The following is a 23,386-nucleotide window of genomic DNA, read 5'->3' as shown; positions in this document are numbered from 1 at the left end:
GGCTTGTGTCATCATCTGTCCACCAGGTGGCGTACACACTCCTGCAGCGCAGCTCATTCGAAAGGCCAGCACAGCCCCCTCCCTAGCACATTAATTATGCACCTGCCCTCGGACCCCAGTCCAGCCTCTCACTTCCTTCCCTGGGGCTATTCTGCCACACCCCCCTCTACTCTCCCCCAGCCGGCTCCTCCCCCTCCTCCAGCGCCTGTCTGCTCCCCACCACCAGCAGCCCCACCCCCTCACTCCCTCCCTCTGCCAGCCGTGCATCTGGCGCCCCCGGGGAGCCACTGATTCTCTGCCTGTCGCCTCAAGATCCTGGGCAGAGCGAGAAGGGCCCCCAGCTGCGGCTTGGAACACACACCCCTCCAGTCAGCATCCTTCCTCTGCCCACCAGGACGGCCAGGAGAAGGTCTACCTGAAGGCAGTGCTCAAAAATTCCCCACCTGGCAAGGATGTCAGAGAGACCTAAGACAGAAATGGAGAAGAGACAGGGGCAAAACCAGAGGCTGATACAGAATGAGAGACAGAGACACAGAGATGGAGACAGGGAGTGGTGTGTGTGTGTGTGTGTGTGTGTATGTATGAGAGTGAAGAAGCTGGGTAGAGGAAGCTGTGGCCTGAGACTAGCAAAAGGAGGCGAGGTGGGGTGGGTCAGGACTCCAGAAAAACAGGAGGGGCTTCTGTCCTGTGTACCTTGGGCCTGAGTGTGCCCCCTGCCCCCACCACCTCGGCAGCCCCTGAGTTTGGCACTCGGGCTCAGGTTCTGGATGGAGCCTTGTGGCCCGCGGCCTGGCTGTTCCTGCCTCTCCCTGCCTCCCTGTCTGCCCCACCTACACCCAGGTTCCTGGTCCAGGCTCCTGTCTGTCTCTCCCGGAGTGTCTGTGTCCACTTCATCTTCTCAGCATTCCCGATCCTTGTTTTGTGTCTTGTCACATCCATGTGTCTGTCTATCTGTTTATGTGTGCCCCGGCTTGTCTTTTGGACTGCCAGTGCCAGCGTACACCTGTGTGTGTCCATCATTGTCTGTGAATGTCCACCTTTCTGCCAAGGCAAGGAAGGTAGGGTCGGCTCTGAGTACCTGGCTGGGTATGCATGTCTCTTGATGAAAGTTGCATTTATCTCTCGGGTCTCTGTGTATGCACACTCTGTGTAAACCGACTGTGTCCATCTACGTGGATCAGTGCCACTAGGCTTGCACCTGTCTGTGTATGTGTGCACTGTTCTCTGTGTGAATGTGTTTCACTGTGCCTGTATGTTCACCTTTATTGTGTGGCCTGACCCTGCGAGGCTCCTGCGTGCATGCCTCAGGCCATGTGTTGGGATCTCCCGGTATGCATCTGTCTGTCTCTTTGCTTGTCCCTATCTCTGTCGCTGTCGAGGTGTCGGTCATACCACAACCTCAGCCACAGCCTCAGTGCATAGCAACAGCTGACAGCTGAAGACTCCCTGGGCAGGAGAGAGAGAGAGACTAGGGGGAGGAGGGAGCTGATGAAGAAACAGCCAAGAGGATTGGGACAGAGACAGGACCAGACTGGGGACAGAGACAAGGACAGGGCTAGAGGAGAAAGGGGAGAAGGATCTAGAGCGACTGATGGTGAAAGAAGGGACCCTGGGCGGAAACTGATGGATGGAGATCGCACCAAGAAGCCGGGCCGTTGGTGCGGCTCCTGCCCAACCCCCACGCAGGGACGCTCTGGGACGCGTGGGGGGTCAGCAGAGGGGGCGAGGGGCAAAGGTGAACGGCGCGTCTAGCGGAGGGGTCCTGAGACCGCAGAGGGGCCTTGAAGGCGGGGGTGGGGGCGGCGGGCGCCGTTTGTCAGCCCTATTGACAGACGTGATGGGGTTTCCGTCCGTGATCAATGATACTCATCTCCGGGCCGAATGAGCCGCGGGGCGCCCATCCATCCCCGTCAGCGCCGCGCGGCGGCAGTCGCCCGGGGCCCCGCCCGCCCTCACCTCGGCCCCTGCCCTGCTCCTGCCCGGGGACCCTTCAGGGCCCGGAGCACAGAAGAGGCCGGGAGTTCCGAGGGACCCCGGTCTTGCTGGGCTGTTGAGCCTCGCCAGGCTCCCCACTCTCCGTGCCCCGCCTCGGGAACAAGGTCCCGGAGCCGGGAGCCCCACCCTCGGCCCTGTTCCTCAGCGATGCACCCACCCAGCCTCTCGGGTCCGCGGCCCCCGAGCCCCGCAGCCCGCTCCGCTCCGCACCTGGGCCGGGGGCGTGTCTGGGGCGTGTCGGGGTGAAAGTCACCTTCGGTGCCCCCGGCCGGGCGGGAGGGGGCGCGCGGGGCGCGGCCGGGATTGGAGCGCCGCGGAGCCCCGCCCCCCCGCCCGCCCGCCCGAGTCCGACCCAACTTTCTCCCCCGCCCGCGCCCCGCCCCCAGCGCCGCGCTCCGCGCCTCTCGCCGCTCAGTCCGCGGGCCGCGCCGCCCGCTCCCGCCGCTCCGGCAGCCACCCCGCGGCACGCCCGCCGGGGCCCCTAGTCCCCAGGCCCGGCGCCCGCCCCGCCCGGCCGCCCGGGAAGATGCGGTTGCTCCCGGAATGGCTTCTCTTGCTCTTTGGCCCGTGGCTCCTGAGGAAGGTAAGGGTAGCTGGGAGGTAGCGCGAGCGCGGGGGTCCCGGACGCCAAGGTTCCAGAGTGCGAGGGGCTCCGTGCGCCTGCCTCGTCTACAGCGCAGAGCGTCCCAACTTTGCCCGGCTCGGGGTGGGAGAAGGGGGGTACGCGGACAGACAGACTCCCGGTTCAGGATAGGCGCTCTCCCAGCGCAAGTTGGCTGAGGGTCCCGGGTGGGGTGGGGTGGGATGGGGGGGTGCCCGGGTGGAGGCCCAACTCGGATCCCGCTCCAGGCGAGGCGGGGGAGGGGACGAAGCCAGACCCACGAGTGTGCCAGACGGAGCGGGAGTGCGAGACAGACAGACAAGCCAGCAGGGTGTCAGCCTTGCCGTCTTTCCGCGCCAACCTCACTCGCCTTCCTCGCTGTCTGTCCTTCCACCCCTCCACCCCCGCCTTCTCATTTCTCTCCTCTGCTCTTGTCACAATGCCAGGTGGGCACTGTGCTCTGAGCAGACTCGGCCCGAACACACGCGCGCACACACGGACCCACACAGATACCGCCGAACTTGGCTACCATCTCCCATCGCATTTCCCGCGGAGACACTGTCTCCCCTGAACAACCTCACAGACACACCCCTCTCGCTCGCCCGGCGGGTAGGGGGTATGGGCTGTCTGGCTCTCCTCCCGTCCTCTCCTCTCTCCATCTCCCTGAGGCTGGCCTGTTTCCCTGAAGCTCCAGGGCGAAGACAGGCTAAAGGGGCCCAGACTTGATCTGCGTCCCTCCAGACTTGGAGGCTTCAATTCGAATAGACCGGGTGCTCATGTGTGCTGGTGTGGAGTGTGTGGGTCAGCGTGTGCGCCCGTGTGTGCGCCTGTGTCCCGGGCAGCCAGGCTTGCGTGTCCAGCGCTGGCGTCCAGGGTGTGTGTATGCTGGTGTGGAGTGTGGTGTTGGCTCTGAAGGGGTGAGCGTGAGTCCCTGCTTCACAGTGCAGCCATCTGTGCCCCGCTGTGCATCCCACAATGGGGGCCTAGGCCCTGGACACCTATCTTCTTACACCAGCCCCCCTGCCTCTGACTTTCCCGTTTCCTACTCTAAGTGTGATCTGCCCACTCTGGGGGCAGACAGGTAGCTCCCCAAAGCCCTATTCCCTGCATCCCAGCCCTTAGACCCTACAGAGTCTGGAAGGGGTGTAGACCCACACACACACACACTTAGCCTCCCACCTGCTCATTCAGATCGCCTTCAGCAGCTCCAGCAGGGCGGGGGCCCTTAGTGAAGCTGGTGACGGAGCTCCCTGATTCAAACCAGCCTGGTGACCTTGAGGGGCTGGAAGGTGGGTGGAGGAGCCCCCTCCACAAATACTGCTTCCACTGGCAGGAGCTTCTTGGGGACCTGCTGCCTAGCTCTGCCCTCGTAGAGCACTCTGGGAGGGGGTCTCTGCCCCACAACCCACTGGGATGTAAAGGCCCCTGGGGGAGAAGTAGTGGGGCTGGATGGTCCTCCCCTGCCCCTCCTTTCTGGTTCCTCCTCACTCTCCTCTCCAATCTCCCCATCAAATAAACTCCCCTGTGGACAGATCTGGTTTAATTTCCTTTGCCCCCTGAAGGGGAATGAAACATCTGGTGAAGACTTGAGGGAGAGTGAGCATGAGGATGTAAGCAATGGAGATCTGAGTGTGTGAGAGCTGCTGCTCTGGAGTCCATGGAGGAGAGGGTGTCTGCCATTTAGTGCGGCTTGTATGCACGTAAGAATCTGTGTTTGCATGTACATACAGACTGTGTTTGCATGTGTATAACTATGAAGGGGGATGTGTGTAGGACAGTGTGTGTCTGACTACCTCTGTGTGTGTGCTCATGTGTGCTGTATGGTGTGTGCACATGTGTATGCACACCTCGGAGTATCAAGGTGTGTCTCTGGTGCATATCTGTGTGTTGGGGTGCCTGTGTTGTCTGTGAGTCTCCGAGGCTTGCGTGTGTCTGTGTTCTTGTCATTTTGAGTGCATTTGAGTGTGGGGATGAGAAGGAAATGGCAACCCACTCTAGTACTCTTGCCTGGGAAATCGCATGGACAGAGGAGCCTGGCAGGCTATAGTCCTTGGGGTCACAAAGAGTCTGACAAGACTTAGGTTCAAAAACAACAATAATGGGATTGTGAGCCTCAAGATGTGTTCATGTATCCTATCCGAATGTGGCTTGTGTGTGTGTGCGTGCACTCAGGGCTGTCTCAGGGCTAGGGCTGGCACTGGGCTGACACTGAGAGGCTGGTGGGGGATAGTTTGCAGGGAAACCCTAATTGTCCCATGTTAAGCACCTTGCCTTCTCCCATCTTGCTCACAGACTCCTCCTTCAGGTGCCCTCTCCCTCCTCCCTCCTTGCTTCAGGCTCCTGGTCTCCTATGGGGCCTGTGACTCCTGGCTTCCACTGCTCCTGGGGCTCTGGCCCAGGCCTCCTACAGGATCTTTCCAATACGGTCTCTGACTTCTCGCCCTCTCTGTCTCTGTCTTCCCCACCCCTTGCCAAAGCAGCCGCCTACTAGGAAAAGCAGCAGGCGATCAATAGTCACTAATCACTAATCACTAATTACTAATTAGCTGGGGGAGGGCAGGGGCGGGGCCCTATGGGACCTTCCAGCTCTAGCCTGCCTCAGGAAAGGATTAGGCTGAATTGAGTCTCTCAGCACTGGCTGGCCCCAGCCCTGCATCTAGCCACCCGCTCCTGACTCCATATCCCCCTCTAACCCCCCAGCTAATCTCTGGCTGGGCCACTTAGGCACGTGCAGCCTGGGCCAGGGCCCAGAGCTGTCTCGGGGATCAGGGGCCGCAGCTGAGCCAGGAGCATAGGCCAGGGGGGGCGCTGATAGCTCCCTTGGGTCAGAGCCCCCGAGTATGGGAGGGGCACCCAAAGGAAAGAAGAAGGTAGACTGTCTTAGGTTTGGGGTGAGGGAGGAGCTGGGGGTCCAGGACTGGGTGGCTGCGGAAGAGGTGAGGTAATTTGGGGACAGAAACAAGGTAAAGAAGGGTCACTGGGTTCAGAGACAGTGTCCTTGGGGAGGGGCGGGATAAATGTTGAGGGAGACCGGTGAGTGGAGGGGGCATCATCGGGGTCAGAGATGAAGTCATTGTGGAGGGGGTGCGGAACTTTGGACCGAGCCCTAGAACTCCTCGTGGGCGGGGACGGGGGACAGGGTCACGGAGAAAGGGCAGGGTCTGTCGTGGGGGAAGGGTCCCAGGGCTCCCGGCTGGCTGGGCGCTGTGGCGAGTCCACAGGGCTTGGGGTGGCAACGAGCTGCGGGCCAGGGATGGGGAGCGGGGAGCACTTGCCTTGAGCGCTGGAAATTGGCGAGTCTCCCCCTCTCCCTAGCCTACCCCTCCTCCACCTCCACCCCGCCCACTCCCCCTCCGGCTCCGGCTTCGGGAAATTACATCCCAGCTCCGCGGCTCCCACCACCCCACCCCCCCACCGCGCCCCGGAGCCCGCGCCTTTATAGGCACATTTATTGCAATAATAAAGTGAGGCGCGGGGCGGGGGGCGGGGGGGCGGTCGTTCCCGGGGGGACTGCGCCGGCTCTAGGAAGCAGGGAAATAAAATAAAATAAAATAAAATCAAAATTCAGATAACGGTGAGCCTTGCGCTGCAGGCCAGGAGCAGGCGGGCAGGCGGGGCTGAGGGGGAGGGGGTGCCCGGCCCAAGGGCAGAGCCCGCCCCAGCAGCCATCCCCGCCCCCTCACGCTATAGCTATAGTAGGGTCTGGAAGAAGGTATCTTCACCTGCCGAGACCCCTCTGTGGCCTGATACTGCCGGTCTTCTGCCTTTTTCTCTGGCTTGACTCCCATACCTGTCCTCAGCCCATCTCCCCATCCCTGTCTCTTATCTCCTTCCTTGTCTCCCATTTTCCATTCCAGCCCCCATTCATATTCCCCATCCCCACCTCCTGGGTCTCTGCATCCTTCAGCAACCCTGTTTCTGCCCAGTAACCACTTCCCATCCCCCGTTTCTGTTCCCACCCCCATCTGGTCCCACCCCCCATCTCCCAGTCCCCGTCCCACTCTCATTCCTCCCAGCGCCCATCCCTCATCCACCATCCCTGTCTCCCCCATCCCCATTCTAGTTCCCACCTTGTTCTGTCCCCCATCTTCACTGCCTTGGCCCCTATCCCATCTGCATCCCAGTCTCTGCCCAGTACCTGTCCACCATTTCTGACCTCCTCTTCTTTCCTGTTCCCATACCTACCCTTGTTCCATCTTTATCTCTGCACCATGTACCGGTGCCTGCCCAGGCCTCAGTCCCAGTCCCCCTCCATCTCTGGCCCAGTCCTCATCGCAGCCTGTCCTGTCCACCCCACCTCTGTCTTCACCCCCATCTCCATCTCTGGTTCCCAGGCAGACCCTGCCTATTTTACCCACCCTGGCTGCGGGGTGCCCCCACCTCTTTCTAGGTGCAAGGCCTCAGTACGCACTTCCGTCTCCTTCCCCGACCCAGGCCTGGAGCACTCTTCCTTCCCCAACTACTGGGTGCTGTCCCCTCCCCCAGTCAGAATCCTGAGCGGCCCGCCGGACCCACACAGCAGGAGAAAAGCCACCGACCAGTCTGGAGGCCTGGGGGAGGTGCACCCTGCAATGCGGATGGGGGGCCGACAGCCTGATCCTCCCCCCATTCCCAGCAGTCCCATACCCAAAGAGCGCTCCCCCCCACCAAGTGGAGTTTGTTCAGCAGAAAAAGGCATCCTCAACTCCCCTGCAGTGCGTGGGCTCGCTGCCTGGGGGGCAAAGCACTCCTGGCTCTGCTCCCACCCGGCTAGGGCCCAGAGGCGCCTGATGAAGCGCACCCCCACCCTTACCCCGACTCCCTCCTGCCACCACACCTCCGCCCCTCAAGCCGACAGCCGGGCTAGCCTCTCCCCTTCGCAAATGTCACTGCGCCCAATTAGCTTAATTAAACCAGCTCCGAATCGACCAGGACCCCTCCTCGGACAACACCCTGCCCCCACTCTCAAGGGGGAGGGACAGCACCGTGGATTCTAGGCAAACAGGGGCTCCCTTATCACTTCGTTTTCCCCTCCCTCCCACCCCCACCCACAGCTAGAGACAGACCACCTGAAGGGTAGAGGGACAGAACCACAGTCAGACAGACAGACAGAAACAGAAAAGCAGAATCGCAGAAGAAAATTAGAGACAGAGACAAAAAGAGACTAAGAGAGAGCGAGGGAGATGGAAAAACAGTGAGAGAGCGAGAGCGAGAGAGGGAGAGCGAGCGAGAGAGGGAGAGCGAGCGTGAGAGCTAGGAAGCCAGAGGGAGGGTTTTATTTTATTTTATTCCATGTTCCCATTTCTCGGCTCGTTTCCTCGCAGACTCTCACCCCTCCCTGACTGAGTTCTCCCCCGAAGGTCGCTTCGGCCGCTCCCCCCAACTCTTCCCTTTTATCTTGGCTGTCTCCAGCGGCGGGTGGGGGGTGCAGGTGCCCAAAGCCCAGGGATTTGCCAGGATCAGAGAAGCGTAGACAGCAATTTGTCTGGGATCAGGGTGGGGGGACAACTGGCGCCCCTCACCACCCAGCCAAACCTCCTTCCCTCTCCAGCCCCTGCCTGGGAAGAGTGGCTGCACTGGAGCAGTGGACAGGTCCTGGACTGGGTGCAAGATGTCTAGTGCTTTTGGGGTGCTGGGGGGGGAGCTCAGAGGTATTTGGGGTCATAACAGCAGGTGTAGGGGCTCATGGATGCCCCTGGAAAGAGCTAGTGGTTGGGCCCAGGGGGGTGAGGAGTTTAGGTGTCAGAGTTCAGATGACTCCTCCCAACCATTCTTGGACTTCCCCTGGAAGCTTTGATACACTCCCACCTCCAATGCCCTCTCCAGGGCTCAAGCCCTGCCCTCTCTAAGCTCACCTCCTGGAGCCTTGGTCCTTCCTGCTGGAAGGCGCTTGTCCCCTCCTCTGCGGCCCAGGACCCCTTCCCCCCATCCCTTCTCAGGCCCACCCTCTGGGTGTTAGCTGCCAGCTCAAGCTTGTCAGTCTGAGTCAGTCTCTCTTACCGCCCCCGCCCCCCACACCTGAGCTGGGAGGAGAGATGGACGGGAGGAGGAATGAGGGGGGCGATAAATATGTATGACGAGCGGGTGGCGGCGGCATTAATAACCCAGGATCGCAGAGCTGCGGGAATGGGACCAGGCGGTGGAGATTCTAGCCTAGCAGCTTGACTCTGCTGTTCCTGTCCCCTGTGGACACATGGTGTATGCAAACAGACGGGGACACCCATGCTGCCTGGCCTCTTTACCTACTCAAAGCTCATCCTGTAGGCCAGTGTGGGGATCCCCCCACCCCCCAGGAACATTCATATACAACTGACATGTATGCACCACCCCCCAGGGGAACACAATGAGACCACACTTGTTATATCATTGTGAATACACTGACCCAGCCTTGAGAAAGAGCTTGACACATGGACAGAGGAGATCACAGAGGGAAAGTGACACTCCCAGTGAATCACACACAGCCACCCTCAGATACACAGCCAACCCAGGCATACGACTACACCAGTCACAGAGAGGCAACTACCACAACCTGAAACAGCCTCACTCAGATCCACACGCACAGACACAACCAACCTAGGCACATCTACAACCCAGACACCTATACAGAGCCACCAGGGACTAGTACAACAGGTATTCAACACCACAAGCAGGCAGACACACACAACACAGCGTCTCCGGACTGCTACACAGGGCATACAGACACGCACAGACATACACACACAGCCACGCCAGGCAGACACATACACACCCATCACCAGAGGTTGAGACTTGAGCATGCGCATGCACACACACACACACACACACACACACACACACACAGTCATCACTCCAGGCAGATAGACAGATACATACAATATAACAGAAATACAATCACCCCAGACTCACGCAGGGTACTCCGCCCCCCCAAACAAACCCACAGGCAGTAAGGGCCACACTGAATGGCCACAGCTAGCACGGTCTGACTGACACACTCTGACACGCACAGCTCCTCTCCTTTCCACTCCCCTCGCTGGAGCAGCATCTCCATATTTCTTCCTCTCCACTCTCTCACGTCTCCTTCACTCGGGGCCACCCCCCCACCCCGCCCCGATAATTGATGGCCCGGGCCTGGCCCTGCCGCTCCGCCTCTCGATCCATCTTGTACTCGCCCCGCTGTCTCCCAGATCGGCTGCCACCTGAGACACAGAGACGGGTCGGGGCAAGCAGGGCAGTCCTCCTCGGTACCCCTCCTAACCCAGGGGAGGACCACCAGGCGGCCTCCCCAAGAGCAGGAGTGCCGGAGGTAGAGAGAGGTGCCCACTAGTAGTCCCCAAGCCTCAGCTGCATGCAGACTCTCCACTGTTCTCCTCAGCTCCGTTGGTCTCCCATGCTCCACCCCTCAAGGAAGTAGAGGCTGAGGCCTGGGTGGGGGCTCCAGTCTTGGCAAAGGTGTGCTGGGAGGTCTCACTCTTTCCTGATGCTGGGCACTGACAGTGGTCATGGCCTCCCTTGCCTGAGTCCAGCTTCTCCATGGCGCATTACTCCCAATCAAGCCAGAGTTCATAGCTCCAGTCCCTTTCAAACCCACACTGCTTTGGCTCTTTTAGTTTCCTCAGCCCTCGTCAGAGTTCTGTGAGAAGACTAGGATTCTAGTGTCATTTCACAGATGTAGAAACTGAGGCAGAGACCACACACCTTGAAAGAGCCGCAGGCCCATTCCAACGGGCACTCCTTGAACCACTGCTGTGGCAGCCTAATTCCATTTGTTCTCCCAGCGGCTGCGGACAGGGACCGGCGTGGCCCTGGCGGGTGGCCCCAGACAACTCCAGCGTTTCTCTTTTCCTCCTTCTTGGTCCCCAGGCCGTCAGTGCCCAGATACCGGAGTCCAGGAGGCCGCAGTACCTGGAGCTGCGCCCCGCCACGGCCGCGCCAAAGTCCTCCGACGGCCTGGGCACCGCGCGTGCCTGGAGCTGGGCCTGGCCGGCTAACCACACAGGGACACTGGCCCGAGCTGGGGCGGCGGGAGCGCCAGCGCAGCGCACGAAGAGAAAGCCGTCCATCAAAGCTGCCCGCGCCAAAAAGATCTTTGGCTGGGGGGACTTTTACTTCCGGGTGCACACTCTCAAGTTCTCGCTGCTGGTGACGGGTAAGATCGTGGACCATGTGAACGGTACCTTCAGCGTCTACTTCCGCCACAACTCGTCCAGCCTGGGCAACCTCAGCGTCAGTATCGTGCCGCCCTCCAAGCGTGTAGAGTTTGGGGGCGTCTGGCTGCCGGGGCCCGCCCCCCACCCGCTGCAGTCTACGCTGGCCCTGGAGGGGGTGCTCCCTGGGCTGGGGGCCCCGCTGGGGATAGCGGCGGCGGGGCCGGGGCTCGGGGGCACGCTCGGCGGTGCGCTGGCGGGTCCGCTCGGGGGCGCGCTGGGAGTGCCTGGGGCCAAAGAGTCACGCGCTTTCAATTGCCACGTGGAGTACGAGAAGACGAACCGCGCGCGCAAGCACCGCCCGTGCCTGTACGACCCGTCGCAGGTGTGCTTCACCGAGCACACGCAGAGCCAGGCCGCCTGGCTGTGTGCCAAGCCCTTCAAAGTCATCTGCATTTTCGTCTCCTTCCTCAGCTTTGACTACAAACTGGTGCAGAAGGTGTGCCCAGACTATAACTTCCAGAGCGAGCACCCCTACTTTGGATAGCCCACCCCGCCCTCGCCCCGGCCCCTGAGCTTCCCGCGAAATCCCGGACTCCCTTAAGTGGAACCCCTGCCCCTACCCAGCAGCTCCTGTGGCCGCGTCCCCCCCCTTCCACTCTGGGGGTGGAGAGGAGCAGCCCTTCCGAGACTCAGCCGGTGTGGATCCCCTTTTCCTTATGGGGAGTGCCCACGAGGCTAGGGGTAGCCCCCCATGGGCTACAGCCTCAAGTGGAGGGCCCAGAAGGCAGCCCTAGAATCGGCGGGGCTTGGAGGCGGTCCCCGCGTCCCCTGCGTCCCCATTGAGTCCTCTTCACTCCTGCCCCTGGCGCTGGGATGGATACTCCCTTTGCCCGCAGCTTTAATAACGCCTTGCCTGGCACCCTCATCCCACCCCTTTCTTACTCCCAGGCGCTTGTCTTCCACCCTATACCCACGTAAAGACCATAAAGGCCTATACACCTTGGCCTATTCCCAATCCCTCTGCCTGTCGTATGCCTGTCCCCATTTCCCCCGAACCCCAATAATTAGGGTAGGGGAAGCAAAACTCCCGTGCTTAGGCGATCCACTCGCCTGCACTCTGCCCGCCTCCCTCCAGTCCCTGCCAGCCTTGCTCCACCTTCCGGCTGCTTCCTCTCGGTGATTTTTTTTTTTTCTTCCTACGCCAAAACAGACGGGAAAGGGAACAAAATAAAGTGAAATCCAATACGCGTCTGTGTGAGACCTTTAGGCAAGGGGGTGGTGGTGTGCGTTTCTGTCTGGCAGAGACCTGGCCAGGGCCTCCTCCCTCGGCGGCTCATGGGGAAACTGAGGCAAATATTGACGGAGCTGTCACCTTGGAGGACATCCCAGACGAGACCAGATTCAGACGAGGAGGACGACCCCTGGGGTTGAGCCCTGCAGGAGGTGGGAATTTTCCTCCCAGAGGTGGGCGGGGTGAAGCTGCCGAAAATGGGACGGGGATTAGACCTGAGAGGGGACCACCAGCGGGCTCTCTGGGGGAGGAGGTATAAGGCCCTGAATGGGATGGAGATGGAGGGACCGCGTAGGCGGAGCGCTGACAACCTGCTAAGCTCCGCGGGCTGGCGGGAGGCGGCAGGTGGAGGGGGAGGGGAAACAGAGTTTGCGGCATCTGGAGTCATCGATCTTCCTTTTCCTTCCTAATTTCGTGGGCGCTGAGTTTGCAGACGGTTGGAAGAGGGAGGGAGAGAGGCCTGAGACGAGAGGGTGGGGGAAGGGACGACTGCGAGTTTGGAGAACTGGGCAGCGCCACTCCCACTAGCCGTCTGCAAACGCAAACAAGGGCCCCTTCAGCCAGCTGTCCACCCTCCCACCCCTGCAGACGCAGCTGCTAATTTTATCCGCCCCCAACCCTGGCCCGGGCGTTAATTGGCTGCGGCTTCATTAGCAGTTCTCAAGCTCAGCAGCCCCCTTCCCCTCGGGGGACCCCTGGCGACGAGGCTAGGGAGGAGGTACAGACAAGCTGAGGCACAGAACGACACCTTCTCCTCTGTAGCCTTCCTTTGCTTTGAGTCCTGGGTCAAGATAAAACTGGGAGGCAGCAGTGTTCTCCGGAGGATTGCCCGCTGGCTGTACCGGGAAACTGAGTCAGAGGTGAGTCTCACCCAGACACCTTGAGTCTCACTCGAGGAGTGGAAAGTCAGTAAGGGGAAAATAAATGCGTGATGGATGGATGGTGGGTGGGTGGATGGATGGATGAACGAACTGAAAGGAAGAGGGAGGTTGGAAGTGGTTCTGGGTCAGAGATTGTAAGAGGGACAGGAACAGGGCTGACTCCCAACACCAAGCCTATTATTGGAAAAAGCTGAAAGCACCTGAGGCTAGAGTTGGGAGGGAAGGAGATTAGAGCTAAGGGGGGACTTCTAAGGTCTGAAATGAGAACCAAGTGGGAATAATTGGAATTAGCAAATTAGCTCATCTGGGCCTCAGTTTCCTCACTTGTGATGCAATAATAAAATAGTTCTGGACACTGAAAGAGACTTTGCAAGGGAACATGCTTTGTGATGGATTGTCCTCCCCCTCTGACTCACAAATTGCCTCCACCACCATCCTCTCCTTCTCCTTTCCTTGTTCTTAGGATGTCTGGACACCTGGGAGCAGAATGAGATGCCCCTGCTGGTAATTGCACTTGTTCACCTCTTGATGTCCTGGTAGTCAGTGATCTACTCTGATATCTCTAGGGCTAAGGCATGCCTAGCATGGTGAAGGAGTTAATGTGTTTGCTGAATGAATGAATGATTGAATGAATGTGTAATATTGCTATGTAAGGCAGTGGTTCTCAAAATCACTGCTTATAGAATCACTAAGGAGAGGTTTTGTTGTATGTCAGTGTGAGTGGGCAAATGCCCACTCTTTAAGATCCACTCTTTAAGACTTAGAACCTCTGAGGAAACTCGCAACACTCATATATTTATATCACACAGCCAATTCTGATACCCAGGTTTGAGAATCTACTCCTGGAGGGATCAGTGAGTCCCTCCCCTAAAGGACAAGTCCAGATGAAGTCAGGCTATAAGGAAATCCCTTCCAGCTCCAAGAATCTATAGCCCCAGGGTACAAAGAGAGCTCACTGACTGCTGGAGCATCCAGACTGAATTGGTAACAAAATTCAACAGGTGCAGTGAGGAGGGGGCACCTCAGTCAGCTCCCACATGTCCCAGAGAAGGAGGAGATGGCCATAGAGGAGGCAGGTTTGTGAGGATGAGGTGAGGGGGTGATCCATCAACAGCATGTTTACATACAGTCTCATTAAATCCCACCACATGTTATTTTATTATTGATTTGCAAGTGGGGAAACTGAGGCTCAAATCAGCTAATTCGTTAGAGTGGGAACTTGAACTCTGGTCTCTCACCCTTCCAATCCAGGGTGTTTTACAGCTTGTACAGGAGTCTTTGTATTTCCCAGTGAGCCTAATAATACTGGTTTCCCTGGTAGCTCAGCTGGTAAACAATCTGCCTGCAATGCAGGAGACCCCAGTTCGAATCCTGGGTCGGGAAGATCCCCTGGAGAAGGGATAGGCTACCCTGTTCTTGGGATTCCCTGGTGGCTCAGACGGTAAAGAATCCACCTGCAATGTGGGAGACCTGGGTTCGATCCCGGGGTTGGGAAGATCCCCTGGAGGAGGGCATGGCAACCCATTCCAGTATGCTTGCCTGGAGAATCCCCATGAACAGAGGAGCCTGGTGGGCTGCAGTTCAACGGGTCACAGAGTCCGATACTACTGAGCAACTAAGCACAACACATTCACTCAGTAGATACCCAATAAATTGCTATTGTCTGAACAGACGAAAAAAACAAAACAAAACAAACGCTGAAGAGCTTCAGGACAATGAGGAGACAGGGCGGCAGTGGATCTCTCATCTTTCAGGCAAGAGCTTCTCCAGTTGGAAAACGAAACTGAAGAGAGAAAAAACTACAATTCCCAACAGACCCTAAAGGGCCCACCTTACGCATGCGTAGGTCCCGCCCTAATTCCGTGGCTTCCCGGTAGCTCTATCGCGCCTGCGCCCTCCCATCGGTCGCCTTTCTACCCCTTGCTTTCCCGCGCCGGAGTTGGTACCCGGATCTCGTGCGACTTTGAATCTCTTGTTGCGATGTTGTCCTTCTCTTTTATTTGGGCGACTCGGGTAAGGATGGGGCTCCAGAGAGTAGGTGACCCATAGAAAGTAAGTTCTCAACCTATCCCAGTTAGTCCTATTCTAACGATTCACAAACTTGGGCTTCTCTGGGCTTTTAAACGCACGTGGTCAGGGTCCTCGGGGAAGGGAGAGCGGAGGGGAGTGCGGATGTGCAACTAGGGGATCCCTGAGACCCCCGCTGCACGCAGGGTGATTAGGGCCCCTTCTCATTCCGGGAACCAGATGCCCCAGGGCCTTGTGACTGCCCGTTTGACGTGGCGTTAGGGAAGAGAACCGTACTGAATGCCCCGTGGACCCTGTGCTGGCGAGCCAGCACGGTTCTTGGCCTGGACCCTCGAGCTGAGTCTTTCTTGCCAGATCTGAGCCATGCAAATGATGCAACTGGTCACCCATGCTTGCATCAGGGGTCCAGCGGCTCTGGGCTGGAAGGAGGTGGAAAGAGTGGGGAGCACAAAGGACAAGATACAGGTTTTTGGCCCTCTTCCCCAGAGGCTGCTAAAGGTCTGTGTTCCCACCTCCATTGCTCTGGTAACCACCTCTACAGCTTTTTGCCCTAATCTTTGCCAGCTTGGTCGCCACCACGGCCCCCCACCCTCACCCCCCACCCCCGACTAGGGTATCACTTTGTTAAGGCTCTGCAGGAAAACATGTGTTTCTGTGGGACTGCCCTGCGGCGTTCCAGAGACACAGGCTTCTAGAGGAGAAACTGCCCTGAGGCTTCGCAGAGTGTTTTAAGGGCAGAGGTGGAGGGAGATTCCGAGGTTAGCTGAAAGGATCAAATCAGAACCACCCGCTGGATGTTTATCTCAACCTTGGCTTTAGACCTGGTTTTTGAAGGTGGAAGTGGGGTAAAGGAGAACTGAATGGACTGACTGTACAACTGACTGCTGGGTATGGCGCCTGAGGATCTGATAAGCATAACTAAGCACTGTTAACTCTTTCTCGCCTGGACACTTTTTCTTTGACCCGAGCTTTTCTTTCCCTAGCCTCTGCGGAGATGTGGTCAGCTGGTTGGGATGGCCGTACGGTGCCAGCACAGTGAGGCGGCCCAGACTCAGACTGGAGAAGCAAGCAAGGGCTGGTCAGGCCAGGAGAGTCTATCAGACAGTGACCCTGAGATGTGGGAGCTGCTGCGGAGAGAGAAGGACAGGCAGTGTCGAGGCCTGGAGCTCATTGCTTCAGAGGTGGGCCTGGGGAGAGGGGCCAGGGCTTAGGCCACAGCTGGAAGTAACAGATCATCTTCCTGCTATTTCTCCAGATCTCCCTTTCAAACTCAGGGCCTTCCTGCTGGGTCTCATCTCCGAATCTTCTGCTGATCTCTGAAGCAAAGGCAGGGCCAGTCTGGGTTATGGGCAGGGGCATTAGGAAGTCCCCCAGAGCCTCTTGGAGCTTCTGTAGTTCAGTCTGGTCCCTCTTCCATCCGAGGAGGAAACAGAAGCCTGGAAGCACAGGCTCACGTGGACAGGAGGCCTTGCTGGAGACACCTATCACAGCAGATGGGTTTCTTTTTTTTTAATATTTATTTATTTGGCTGTGCCTGGTCTTAGTTGCAGCATGCAGGATCTTCCCTGTGGCACTGAGATCCAGTTCCTCAACCAGGGATTGAACCTTGGCCCCTGCATTGAGAGCCCAGAGTCCTAGCCCCTGGACCACCAGGGAGGTCCTAGCAGCTGGGTTTCTGAGGAGGATGCTCTGGCCCTGTCCCTGACCTGGCAAGGAATCCTCAATGAACAGAGCTTTCTATAGAACCCGGCTCCTCCCTGCAGCCTGGGGCTCTGGCCAGAGGGGGCTGTGGGGTCCAGGGAAGGGGGCTCGGTACCTTCTGACACTGCCCCTCCCCCACCTCAGAACTTCTGCAGCCGAGCTGCGCTGGAGGCCCTGGGGTCCTGTCTGAACAACAAGTACTCGGAGGGTTATCCTGGCAAGAGGTGAGGGCTAGGCACCATGAGGCTGGAGGACAGCCTCAGGGACCGTGCTCCCGGTGGGGGAGACCCGCCTGCACCCTGCCAGTGTGTCTAGAGGATGGTCTTCCCCGTCCTTTGCTGCTGGTCCAGGGGATGGGGGCACCCTTTCTCTGTGCCCTGATCTGCGCCCCTCCCTTTGCAGATACTACGGAGGAGCAGAGGTAGTGGATGAGATAGAGCTGCTGTGTCAGCGCCGGGCCTTGGAGGCCTTTGACCTGGATCCTGCTCAGTGGGGAGTCAATGTCCAACCCTACTCCGGATCCCCAGCCAATCTGGCTGCCTACACAGCCCTTCTGCAGCCTCACGACCGAATCATGGGGCTGGACTTGCCCGATGGGGGCCAGTGAGTGTGGGTGGGGTGGCGGGTGGGCTTGTAGGCAGTATGGGCATGAGAGAAGAGTAATTTATTGAACAGCTACTGTGTTCCATGCAGATGGAACAGGGCTCTCCCAGTCCAGGAGTGGTTGAGGAAGATAAGACCCCATAAGTGTTGCTCAGAGCCACAGGGGTACAACTTGCTAGGAGCAGTGTTCCAGAGACCCCGGCCTTTGGAGCGGGGCAGGAAGCCAGTGGCTGAGTTGGAGAGTTCCTGTACTCTGAACCTGCCTCCTTCCTCTCCTCTCCTCCCAGTCTCACCCACGGCTACATGTCTGATGTCAAGCGGATCTCAGCTACATCTATCTTCTTCGAGTCTATGCCTTATAAGCTGAACGTGAGTGCTCTGGGGTGTGAGGAGGGAGCTCTGAGGAGCTGCTCTGCTTTCTCTTAGAACTTTAGCTTTTTGTCTGTCTGTCTAGCCCCAAACCGGCCTCATTGACTATGACCAGCTGGCACTCACTGCTCGGCTCTTCAAACCACGACTCATCATAGCTGGTACCAGTGCCTATGCTCGTCTCATTGACTACGCCCGCATGAGAGAAGTTAGTGGTGGGCTGGAATCTCTGCCCCTCCCCAAGGGGTCGTGAGGAGACTTGGGAGGAGGGGCAAGCCTTGGGCAGGCCTATCTGGGCCCTCCCCAGGCTGAGGCCTATCTCTGTCCTCCTCTGTACCCACCTAGGTGTGTGACGAGGTCAAGGCACACCTCTTGGCAGACATGGCCCACATCAGTGGCCTGGTGGCTGCCAAGGTGATCCCCTCACCCTTCAAGCACGCGGATATTGTCACCACGACCACTCACAAGACCCTTCGAGGGGCCAGGTCAGGCTTCCCTGAGGGCTTTCCTTGCCTCTCCCTGTCTTCATGCCCCACCCCAGGGCATGGTTGGGGTTGGATGTGAGTTTGTTCCCACCAGAAGCCCTGTCTAGGATACTTCTCCTTTTCTTGCCCCTGGTGGCAGTTCCCCGGCAGGGAGTTTGGGGGTGGAGGTGAGGTCTGCTCTCCTCAAGCCCTGGAGTCCACCACACTGAACGCTACTGGGCTGGACTCTGAGAGCCGGTGGGGGCCAGGCCAGCCAGTCTCCTCTGCTCTCCCCACCCCCATGCTCTGTCTTGTCAGCTTAGATTCTGACCGCCTACCTCCCATACAGGTCAGGACTCATCTTCTACCGGAAGGGGGTGCAGGCTGTGGACCCCAAAACTGGCCGAGAGTTCCCTTACACATTTGAGGACCGAATCAACTTTGCTGTGTTCCCATCCCTGCAGGGGGGCCCCCACAACCATGCCATTGCTGCAGTGGCTGTGGCCCTAAAGCAGGTTGGGGAGCCTACTCTTGTGGGGTGGGAGGGGGCAGGGCTTGGAGGCTCAGACCCTGCACCTTGCTAGCTGAAATTGGAGCTGATGGAAGGGAGGTGTCAGGCTGGGAGGGCGTGGGGATGGGGTCCCAAGTATGCTGGGGGTGGTGGGGCAGGAGGGGCCGGGCTTAAGGCAACAGTGCTGCTGCCTCTTCTCCAGGCCTGCACCCCCATGTTCCGGGAGTACTCCCTGCAGATTCTGAAGAACGCTCAGGCCATGGCTAATGCCCTGCTGGAGCGAGGCTACTCCCTGGTGTCTGGTGAGCTGGGGGGTGGGGTGGGGGAGGTGCAAGCCCCCGTAGCCTCAGAGGCCCAGGACTTACCACCACTCCCTGCTCACTCTCCCCGCCTCAGGTGGCACTGACAACCACCTAGTGCTGGTAGACCTTCGGCCAAAGGGCCTGGACGGAGCTCGAGCAGAACGGGTGTTGGAACTTGTATCCATCACGGCCAACAAGAACACCTGTCCTGGAGATCGAAGTGCCATCACCCCTGGGGGCCTGAGGCTGGGTGAGACCTGCTTTCTGGTAGGGGCGGGGCTGACTGCCAGGTGGACTGGGGCTGTGCTAATCCTCTTCTGCCCCTCTCACAGGGGCCCCAGCCCTGACTTCTCGAGGGTTCCTTGAAGATGACTTCCGGAAAGTTGTAGGCTTTATAGATGAAGGTGTCAACATTGGCTTGGAAGTGAAGAGCAAGACCAGTGAGTGGACAAGACCTCCCCCGCCCCCCAGCCAGTTCATACTGACTATCTCCCCCCTCCTCCAGCTGATCTCACTGCCTTCCCCTAAGCTCTGACCACTTTTTTTTCGTCACCCGTGTCTAGCCAAACTCCAGGATTTCAAATCTTTCCTGCTCAAAGACCCAGAAACAAGTCATCAGCTGGCCGACCTTAGGCAACGGGTGGAGCAGTTCGCCAGGGCCTTCCCCATGCCTGGTTTTGATGATCACTGAAGGCACCTAAGAAACGAAGCCCGCAGACTGACATGTCTCCCTCTTGGCCTTCCTGGACAAGCTGGGGAGGGGTGGTAACTGCTCCTCTTTCAGCTTTCTGCTGGCGGAGGGAAGGGCCCCCCACTTAGGGCAAGAGCCATGTGTAGTTCCACTTCTCAGGATAAGACTAAGAAGGAGGAGGCTTGGAGCTTTCTTCCCTAACCTCTCCCATTATCTCAGTATTATAGACCCCTGCCCTTTCTTGGGGAGGCGGGAGTTCCTCTCCTGAGCCAGAGGAAGGGGTGGGTAGGCACCCTCCTTTCTGTTTCTATCTAATAAAATACTAACCTGCCCTGAGCTTCTGATACTGGGGTAGGGGCCCCCCGGGGGCCCCCTGGGCCAAGTGGTGATTCCTCTCCCTCAGCATATTCTTCATTTCCTTCCCACCACCACCACAAGGACCCCCAAGGCTGCCTCCTCCTCTCCCTCTGATCAGAGGCGACACCAGACGTGATTAGCAGGCGCAACAAATTCAATTTGTTAAATGAAATTGTATTTTGCCCACGGCTGCTTCTGTTTGATCCCTGGGGACCGAGGGAAGTAGGGGAGGGGTTGGGGAGGCCCAGGTGTGAGGCGGGAGGGGGTGCCCAGTGGTACCGGAAGCGGGAGGGAAGCGGAAGCAGCGCAGGCACTGGAGGAACAAGCCACACCTTCCTGAGTGTGGGTGCCTCAAGCTGGCTGTACTGTCAGCAACGAGCCCGGTCGAGCCCAGGGAGCCAGAGTAGCACCGCCCCCAGGCTGGCGCCAGGAAGCCTGTAGCCTGGGCTAACGTGGGGCCCGCCACGTCATTTGGCACTCAGGCCCCTGCTTGGTCTTGTCTCTCACGTAGGCCACGCTCAACATGTAGCATGCACCCCGCCCTCCGAAGCCAGGGTAACGGGGCAGAGGGGCTGGCATGAGCCTTTTGGGTTAGGCTACTGCCTGCCCTTTAACTGCTCCTCCCCCTCGTGGGACTGAAGCTGAGGGTCAGAGGCGCTTCCGCTGCTGGGAGCAAGGGAAGGGGGGTGGGGCTGCCTCCCCTCCTCGTGGGAACCCGGCTGTGTAAGCAGAAACTGGACAGGGTGGCTAGTGTGGCGCCTTGGGGTTGAGGGTGGAGAGTGGAAGAAATGAGTAGGCTGGCTGCTGGTGGTTCACGTCGACTGGCACTGCAGCCAGGCTTAGAAGTCTGGCCTGTCTTTCTTCAGTTTCTTGTAGTCAGTGGAAACTGCAAGGAACTATGGAGAGAAAGGGGGATTGCACTGAGTGCCCCACTCGTCCCTTTGCTGGGGTGGGAGGTGCCCAGCTGGGATCAAGAGATGAGAGAATGGCGGTGCAACCCGAAGGCCACTGGGAGGTACCTTGTATTGGTCATTGGGGCTGAGGCGGTTCCAGGGCTCCGGGTTGTTCTTTCGGTCCCAGCTGTGGAGACGGAGGTGGGGGTGGGGGTGGGGGTGGTGCTGGTTAGGGTTTCCTCTCTGGGAGCTAGGACTCTGGAGCCTAAGGGGACCCATAAGGTCTGTCCCCCCACCCCAGCACCCTCCATCCTCCCTGGAGATGGGGGTGTGTGCATTTCCCAGAGACTGAGAGGGGAGGGGGCACATTAGCAGGTGCTGACAAGTGAAGCAAGAAGGCTGTCACCATTGTCAGCGTGGGGCCAGGTGATAGACTTGACAACCTGGCCCAAGGACTCCCGCCGGTTCGGTGCCACCCTAGGCTAGCCCCGCAGAGCTGGGCGGTGGGAATCAGGCAGAAATCCCGAAATCCCTAGGTACTGGGGTTGCAGTGATGTGACTTGAATTCAGACAACGCCATGGGTGCTCCTGCCTAATGGCAGACCCTCCATTCCCGCCGCCTCTGGCGCGGCTTGGAGTCTCCGCGCTCCCCTGGTTGCAAAGGCGACCCCAGCAGCTCACCCGGCCACACCCCCACGGCTTGGGTAGCGAGATAGAGGTACCCAAAGGCCGCCGGCGCCCGGCAGAGCGGCGTCGTCATGGTAACGCGGCCGGGAGCGGTGCTAGTTCCGCAGCCCAAAGCCCGCAGAATCTCTAGCTACTGAGGGTGGGCCCGAGGGGAGGCGGGGGGCCTCCCAGGTCAGGAGTAGGCTCCAGTCCCGAGATGTAGCCTGCCTGGGAGTCCCCTCGAGGACCATCATTCACATCATTCCTGAGAGTCCTGTGCATTCCTGTCCCATCTTGCCCCACCCAGGACCCCTTCCTGCGTCCCAAGCCCGGCCTTTACCAGACGTCGGGGCTGCGCAAGGCGAGTCGCAGCAAGTAGAGCGCAGCGCTGCCCATGCCCAGGCCAATGAAGCCGATCATCGGGATGAGCTGCGGGAAGACAGAAAGAACTTTTTTTCAGGAACAGCCCCCTCCCAATCTCCTTTTACAAGCTTTTCTGCTCGGCCAACCCCCACGCCACCCCATCCCAGGTCTGGCGCTCTCTCCCTTTGGGAAGAGAGGACCTACAGCCTCCCACCACATTTCCTGCCATAGTCTCCCTCAACCTGTAGCTAACCTGTTTGAGGTGACTTCAAGGGACCCGGGGACCTATTGCAGGGATTGGATTGAGGGCACTGCAGAAAAATACTAGGAGCTTTGGGGAAACTTAGCAATAGGCAGGGTACGGGTAGATTTCGGGGCTGCCAGGGCAGCTAGAGAGTTAGAAGGTAGAATCATGGCTCCTGGGACCAAACTTACCCCGGGATGTCTCTTGATCTGCCGATAGAAGCGGGCTCCGAGGCTGGTTCCCGCCATAGCGCCTCTCCAGTGTCTGCTCCTCTCCAGCAGCCCTGAGCCCTTGCTCCTCCTGGGGTCCCGCCCCTCTCTGGGGAGGGGTCAGCCCAGCCCAGCCTGGCCCAGCCCCGGCAACTTCATCAGATTCACCCCAACCCCCATCTCTCTCCTTATTGCAGTTCCAGGATCGGCCAGGAAGAGAATTGTTGGGGAACAGGAGGATTTCTGCTCATCCACTCTCCACTCCAAGGGATCCGATCTTGGCCCAGGAGACATTATCATGCTTTGGGCTGGTCCAAGGGAGAGGCCTCCCAGACTCTAACTGAGAGCCCAACTGAGGGGAATCCTGAAGTGGGAGGAAGGGGCTCAACAGGGGACAGGCAGACAGACCTCCAGTAAAGTGCAGCTGCAGGGTGTTCACAAGTGGGGCGGAGGGGGTGGGGGGATGGGGATCAGGGACAAGTGAGGGCCTCTGTAATGTTTCCCTGACACCCCTAGAGCCACCCAGGAGCTAGCAGGGCCACCTCCCTCCAAGAACAGTGGGGAGTGGTGGTGGGGGCGCAGACAGATCCAAGCTGCTCTAGACCTGGGTGGCTTCTCCAACTTGTGTCATGGTTAGCCTGGAAGAGTGTGGAGGCCAGGGGAGCCGGGCATTATCTCAAGCCTGGCTCAGGATAGAGTAAAACAGTTGGTTAAATCTGGGGATTAAGAGTCTTCCTTCCCCTACCTACCTCGGGTATCCATCCAAGGAGACAACTTCTGCCTCTGACTGTGATGGAGAGAAAGAGAATGGAGTGAAGGAAATCGTGGAAGAAAGATAGAAAAGATGTTGAAAGAGAAAAGAGAACACATAGAGACAGAAGCTAGAGTGATTGCATCCCACTGGATGATCAACTCGGGTGCATGCTGTACTATCAGGTGGGATGCTATACTATCTCTGCCCCTGTCTTTGGGGAACTGGGGTCCTAGGGAGCCCTGCAAGAGCTGAGCCTTAACCACTTCTCCCCATTCCACGCTAACCTAACCCCTCCTTCCCCTACTGCTGTCCTGGCAGCTGATTCCTATAGAGAGCTCCCACTTCTCCCCTCCAAAGC

The 23,386-nt window shown here is 58.7% G+C and overlaps 3 protein-coding genes and 1 long non-coding RNA gene across 22 annotated transcripts; 2 read left to right on the top strand and 2 right to left on the bottom strand.

Annotated features, from left to right (window-relative positions):
- The first annotated feature begins 2,377 nt into the window (after window positions 1–2,377).
- NXPH4 (neurexophilin 4) lies at window positions 2,378–11,946 on the top strand. The gene is made up of 2 exons (XM_086400442.1): window positions 2,378–2,578; window positions 10,415–11,946. The coding sequence occupies exons 1-2, from the start codon at window positions 2,522–2,524 to the stop codon at window positions 11,243–11,245; spliced, it is 888 nt and encodes a 295-aa protein (XP_086256568.1). The 5' UTR covers window positions 2,378–2,521; the 3' UTR covers window positions 11,246–11,946.
- On the top strand, window positions 11,882–20,085 carry SHMT2 (serine hydroxymethyltransferase 2). Of its 18 annotated transcripts, none has more exons than XM_086400423.1 (14): window positions 11,910–12,144; window positions 12,755–12,852; window positions 14,545–14,715; window positions 15,885–16,082; window positions 16,747–16,826; window positions 17,005–17,205; window positions 17,493–17,574; window positions 17,660–17,782; window positions 17,920–18,059; window positions 18,388–18,553; window positions 18,752–18,851; window positions 18,946–19,101; window positions 19,184–19,291; window positions 19,415–20,085. In XM_086400423.1, the coding sequence occupies exons 4-14, from the start codon at window positions 15,915–15,917 to the stop codon at window positions 19,540–19,542; spliced, it is 1,452 nt and encodes a 483-aa protein (XP_086256549.1). In that variant the 5' UTR covers window positions 11,910–12,144; window positions 12,755–12,852; window positions 14,545–14,715; window positions 15,885–15,914; the 3' UTR covers window positions 19,543–20,085. The 18 variants fall into 18 exon arrangements, with proteins under 18 accessions (XP_086256554.1, XP_086256557.1, XP_086256562.1 ...); XM_086400419.1 differs by lacking the exon at window positions 14,545–14,715 and adding an exon at window positions 13,337–13,377; XM_086400420.1 differs by lacking the exon at window positions 14,545–14,715 and having other exon boundaries at window positions 11,908–12,144.
- On the bottom strand, window positions 12,007–13,024 carry LOC147372001 (uncharacterized). Its single transcript, XR_015163881.1, has 3 exons — window positions 12,741–13,024; window positions 12,304–12,524; window positions 12,007–12,180 (listed from the first exon to the last, which is right to left on the bottom strand). It is a non-coding gene; the product is annotated as an uncharacterized LOC147372001 (long non-coding RNA).
- Window positions 20,058–22,983, bottom strand: COXFA4L2 (cytochrome c oxidase hypoxia associated subunit FA4L2). 2 transcript variants are annotated; one of them, XM_086400445.1, is made up of 4 exons: window positions 22,443–22,983; window positions 21,799–21,887; window positions 20,919–20,979; window positions 20,058–20,795 (listed from the first exon to the last, which is right to left on the bottom strand). In XM_086400445.1, the coding sequence occupies exons 1-4, from the start codon at window positions 22,572–22,574 to the stop codon at window positions 20,739–20,741; spliced, it is 339 nt and encodes a 112-aa protein (XP_086256571.1). In that variant the 5' UTR covers window positions 22,575–22,983; the 3' UTR covers window positions 20,058–20,738. The 2 variants fall into 2 exon arrangements, with proteins under 2 accessions (XP_086256571.1, XP_086256570.1); XM_086400444.1 differs by lacking the exon at window positions 22,443–22,983 and adding an exon at window positions 22,257–22,331.
- Window positions 22,984–23,386: the final 403 nt, after the last annotated feature.

The sequence above is a fragment of the Bos grunniens genome, chromosome 5 (genome assembly GCF_055505025.1).
Source record: "Bos grunniens cultivar Pamir isolate PY7600 chromosome 5, Bosgru_T2T1.0, whole genome shotgun sequence".
Taxonomy (NCBI): domain Eukaryota; kingdom Metazoa; phylum Chordata; class Mammalia; order Artiodactyla; family Bovidae; genus Bos; species Bos grunniens.
This window is presented reverse-complemented; position numbering and strand designations above follow the sequence as displayed.

Bases quoted from the DNA above. Each gene is read 5' to 3' on its own strand.
- NXPH4 (XM_086400442.1), top strand. From the start codon at position 2,522: ATGCGGTTGCTCCCGGAATGGCTTCTCTTGCTCTTTGGCCCGTGGCTC. The intron at 2,579-10,414 runs GTAAGGGTAGCT...CTTGGTCCCCAG, and splicing joins GCCCGTGGCTCCTGAGGAAG to GCCGTCAGTGCCCAGATACC.
- SHMT2 (XM_086400417.1), top strand. From the start codon at position 14,854: ATGTTGTCCTTCTCTTTTATTTGGGCGACTCGG. The intron at 18,554-18,751 runs GTTGGGGAGCCT...CCTCTTCTCCAG, and splicing joins TGGCTGTGGCCCTAAAGCAG to GCCTGCACCCCCATGTTCCG. The intron at 18,852-18,945 runs GTGAGCTGGGGG...TCCCCGCCTCAG, and splicing joins AGGCTACTCCCTGGTGTCTG to GTGGCACTGACAACCACCTA.
- COXFA4L2 (XM_086400445.1), bottom strand. From the start codon at position 22,574: ATGATAATGTCTCCTGGGCCAAGATCGGATCCCTTGGAGTGGAGAGTG. The intron at 21,888-22,442 runs GTGAATCTGATG...GTCTTCCCGCAG, and splicing joins GGAGAGAGATGGGGGTTGGG to CTCATCCCGATGATCGGCTT. The intron at 20,796-20,918 runs GTACCTCCCAGT...TTCTCTCCATAG, and splicing joins GCCCCAATGACCAATACAAG to TTCCTTGCAGTTTCCACTGA.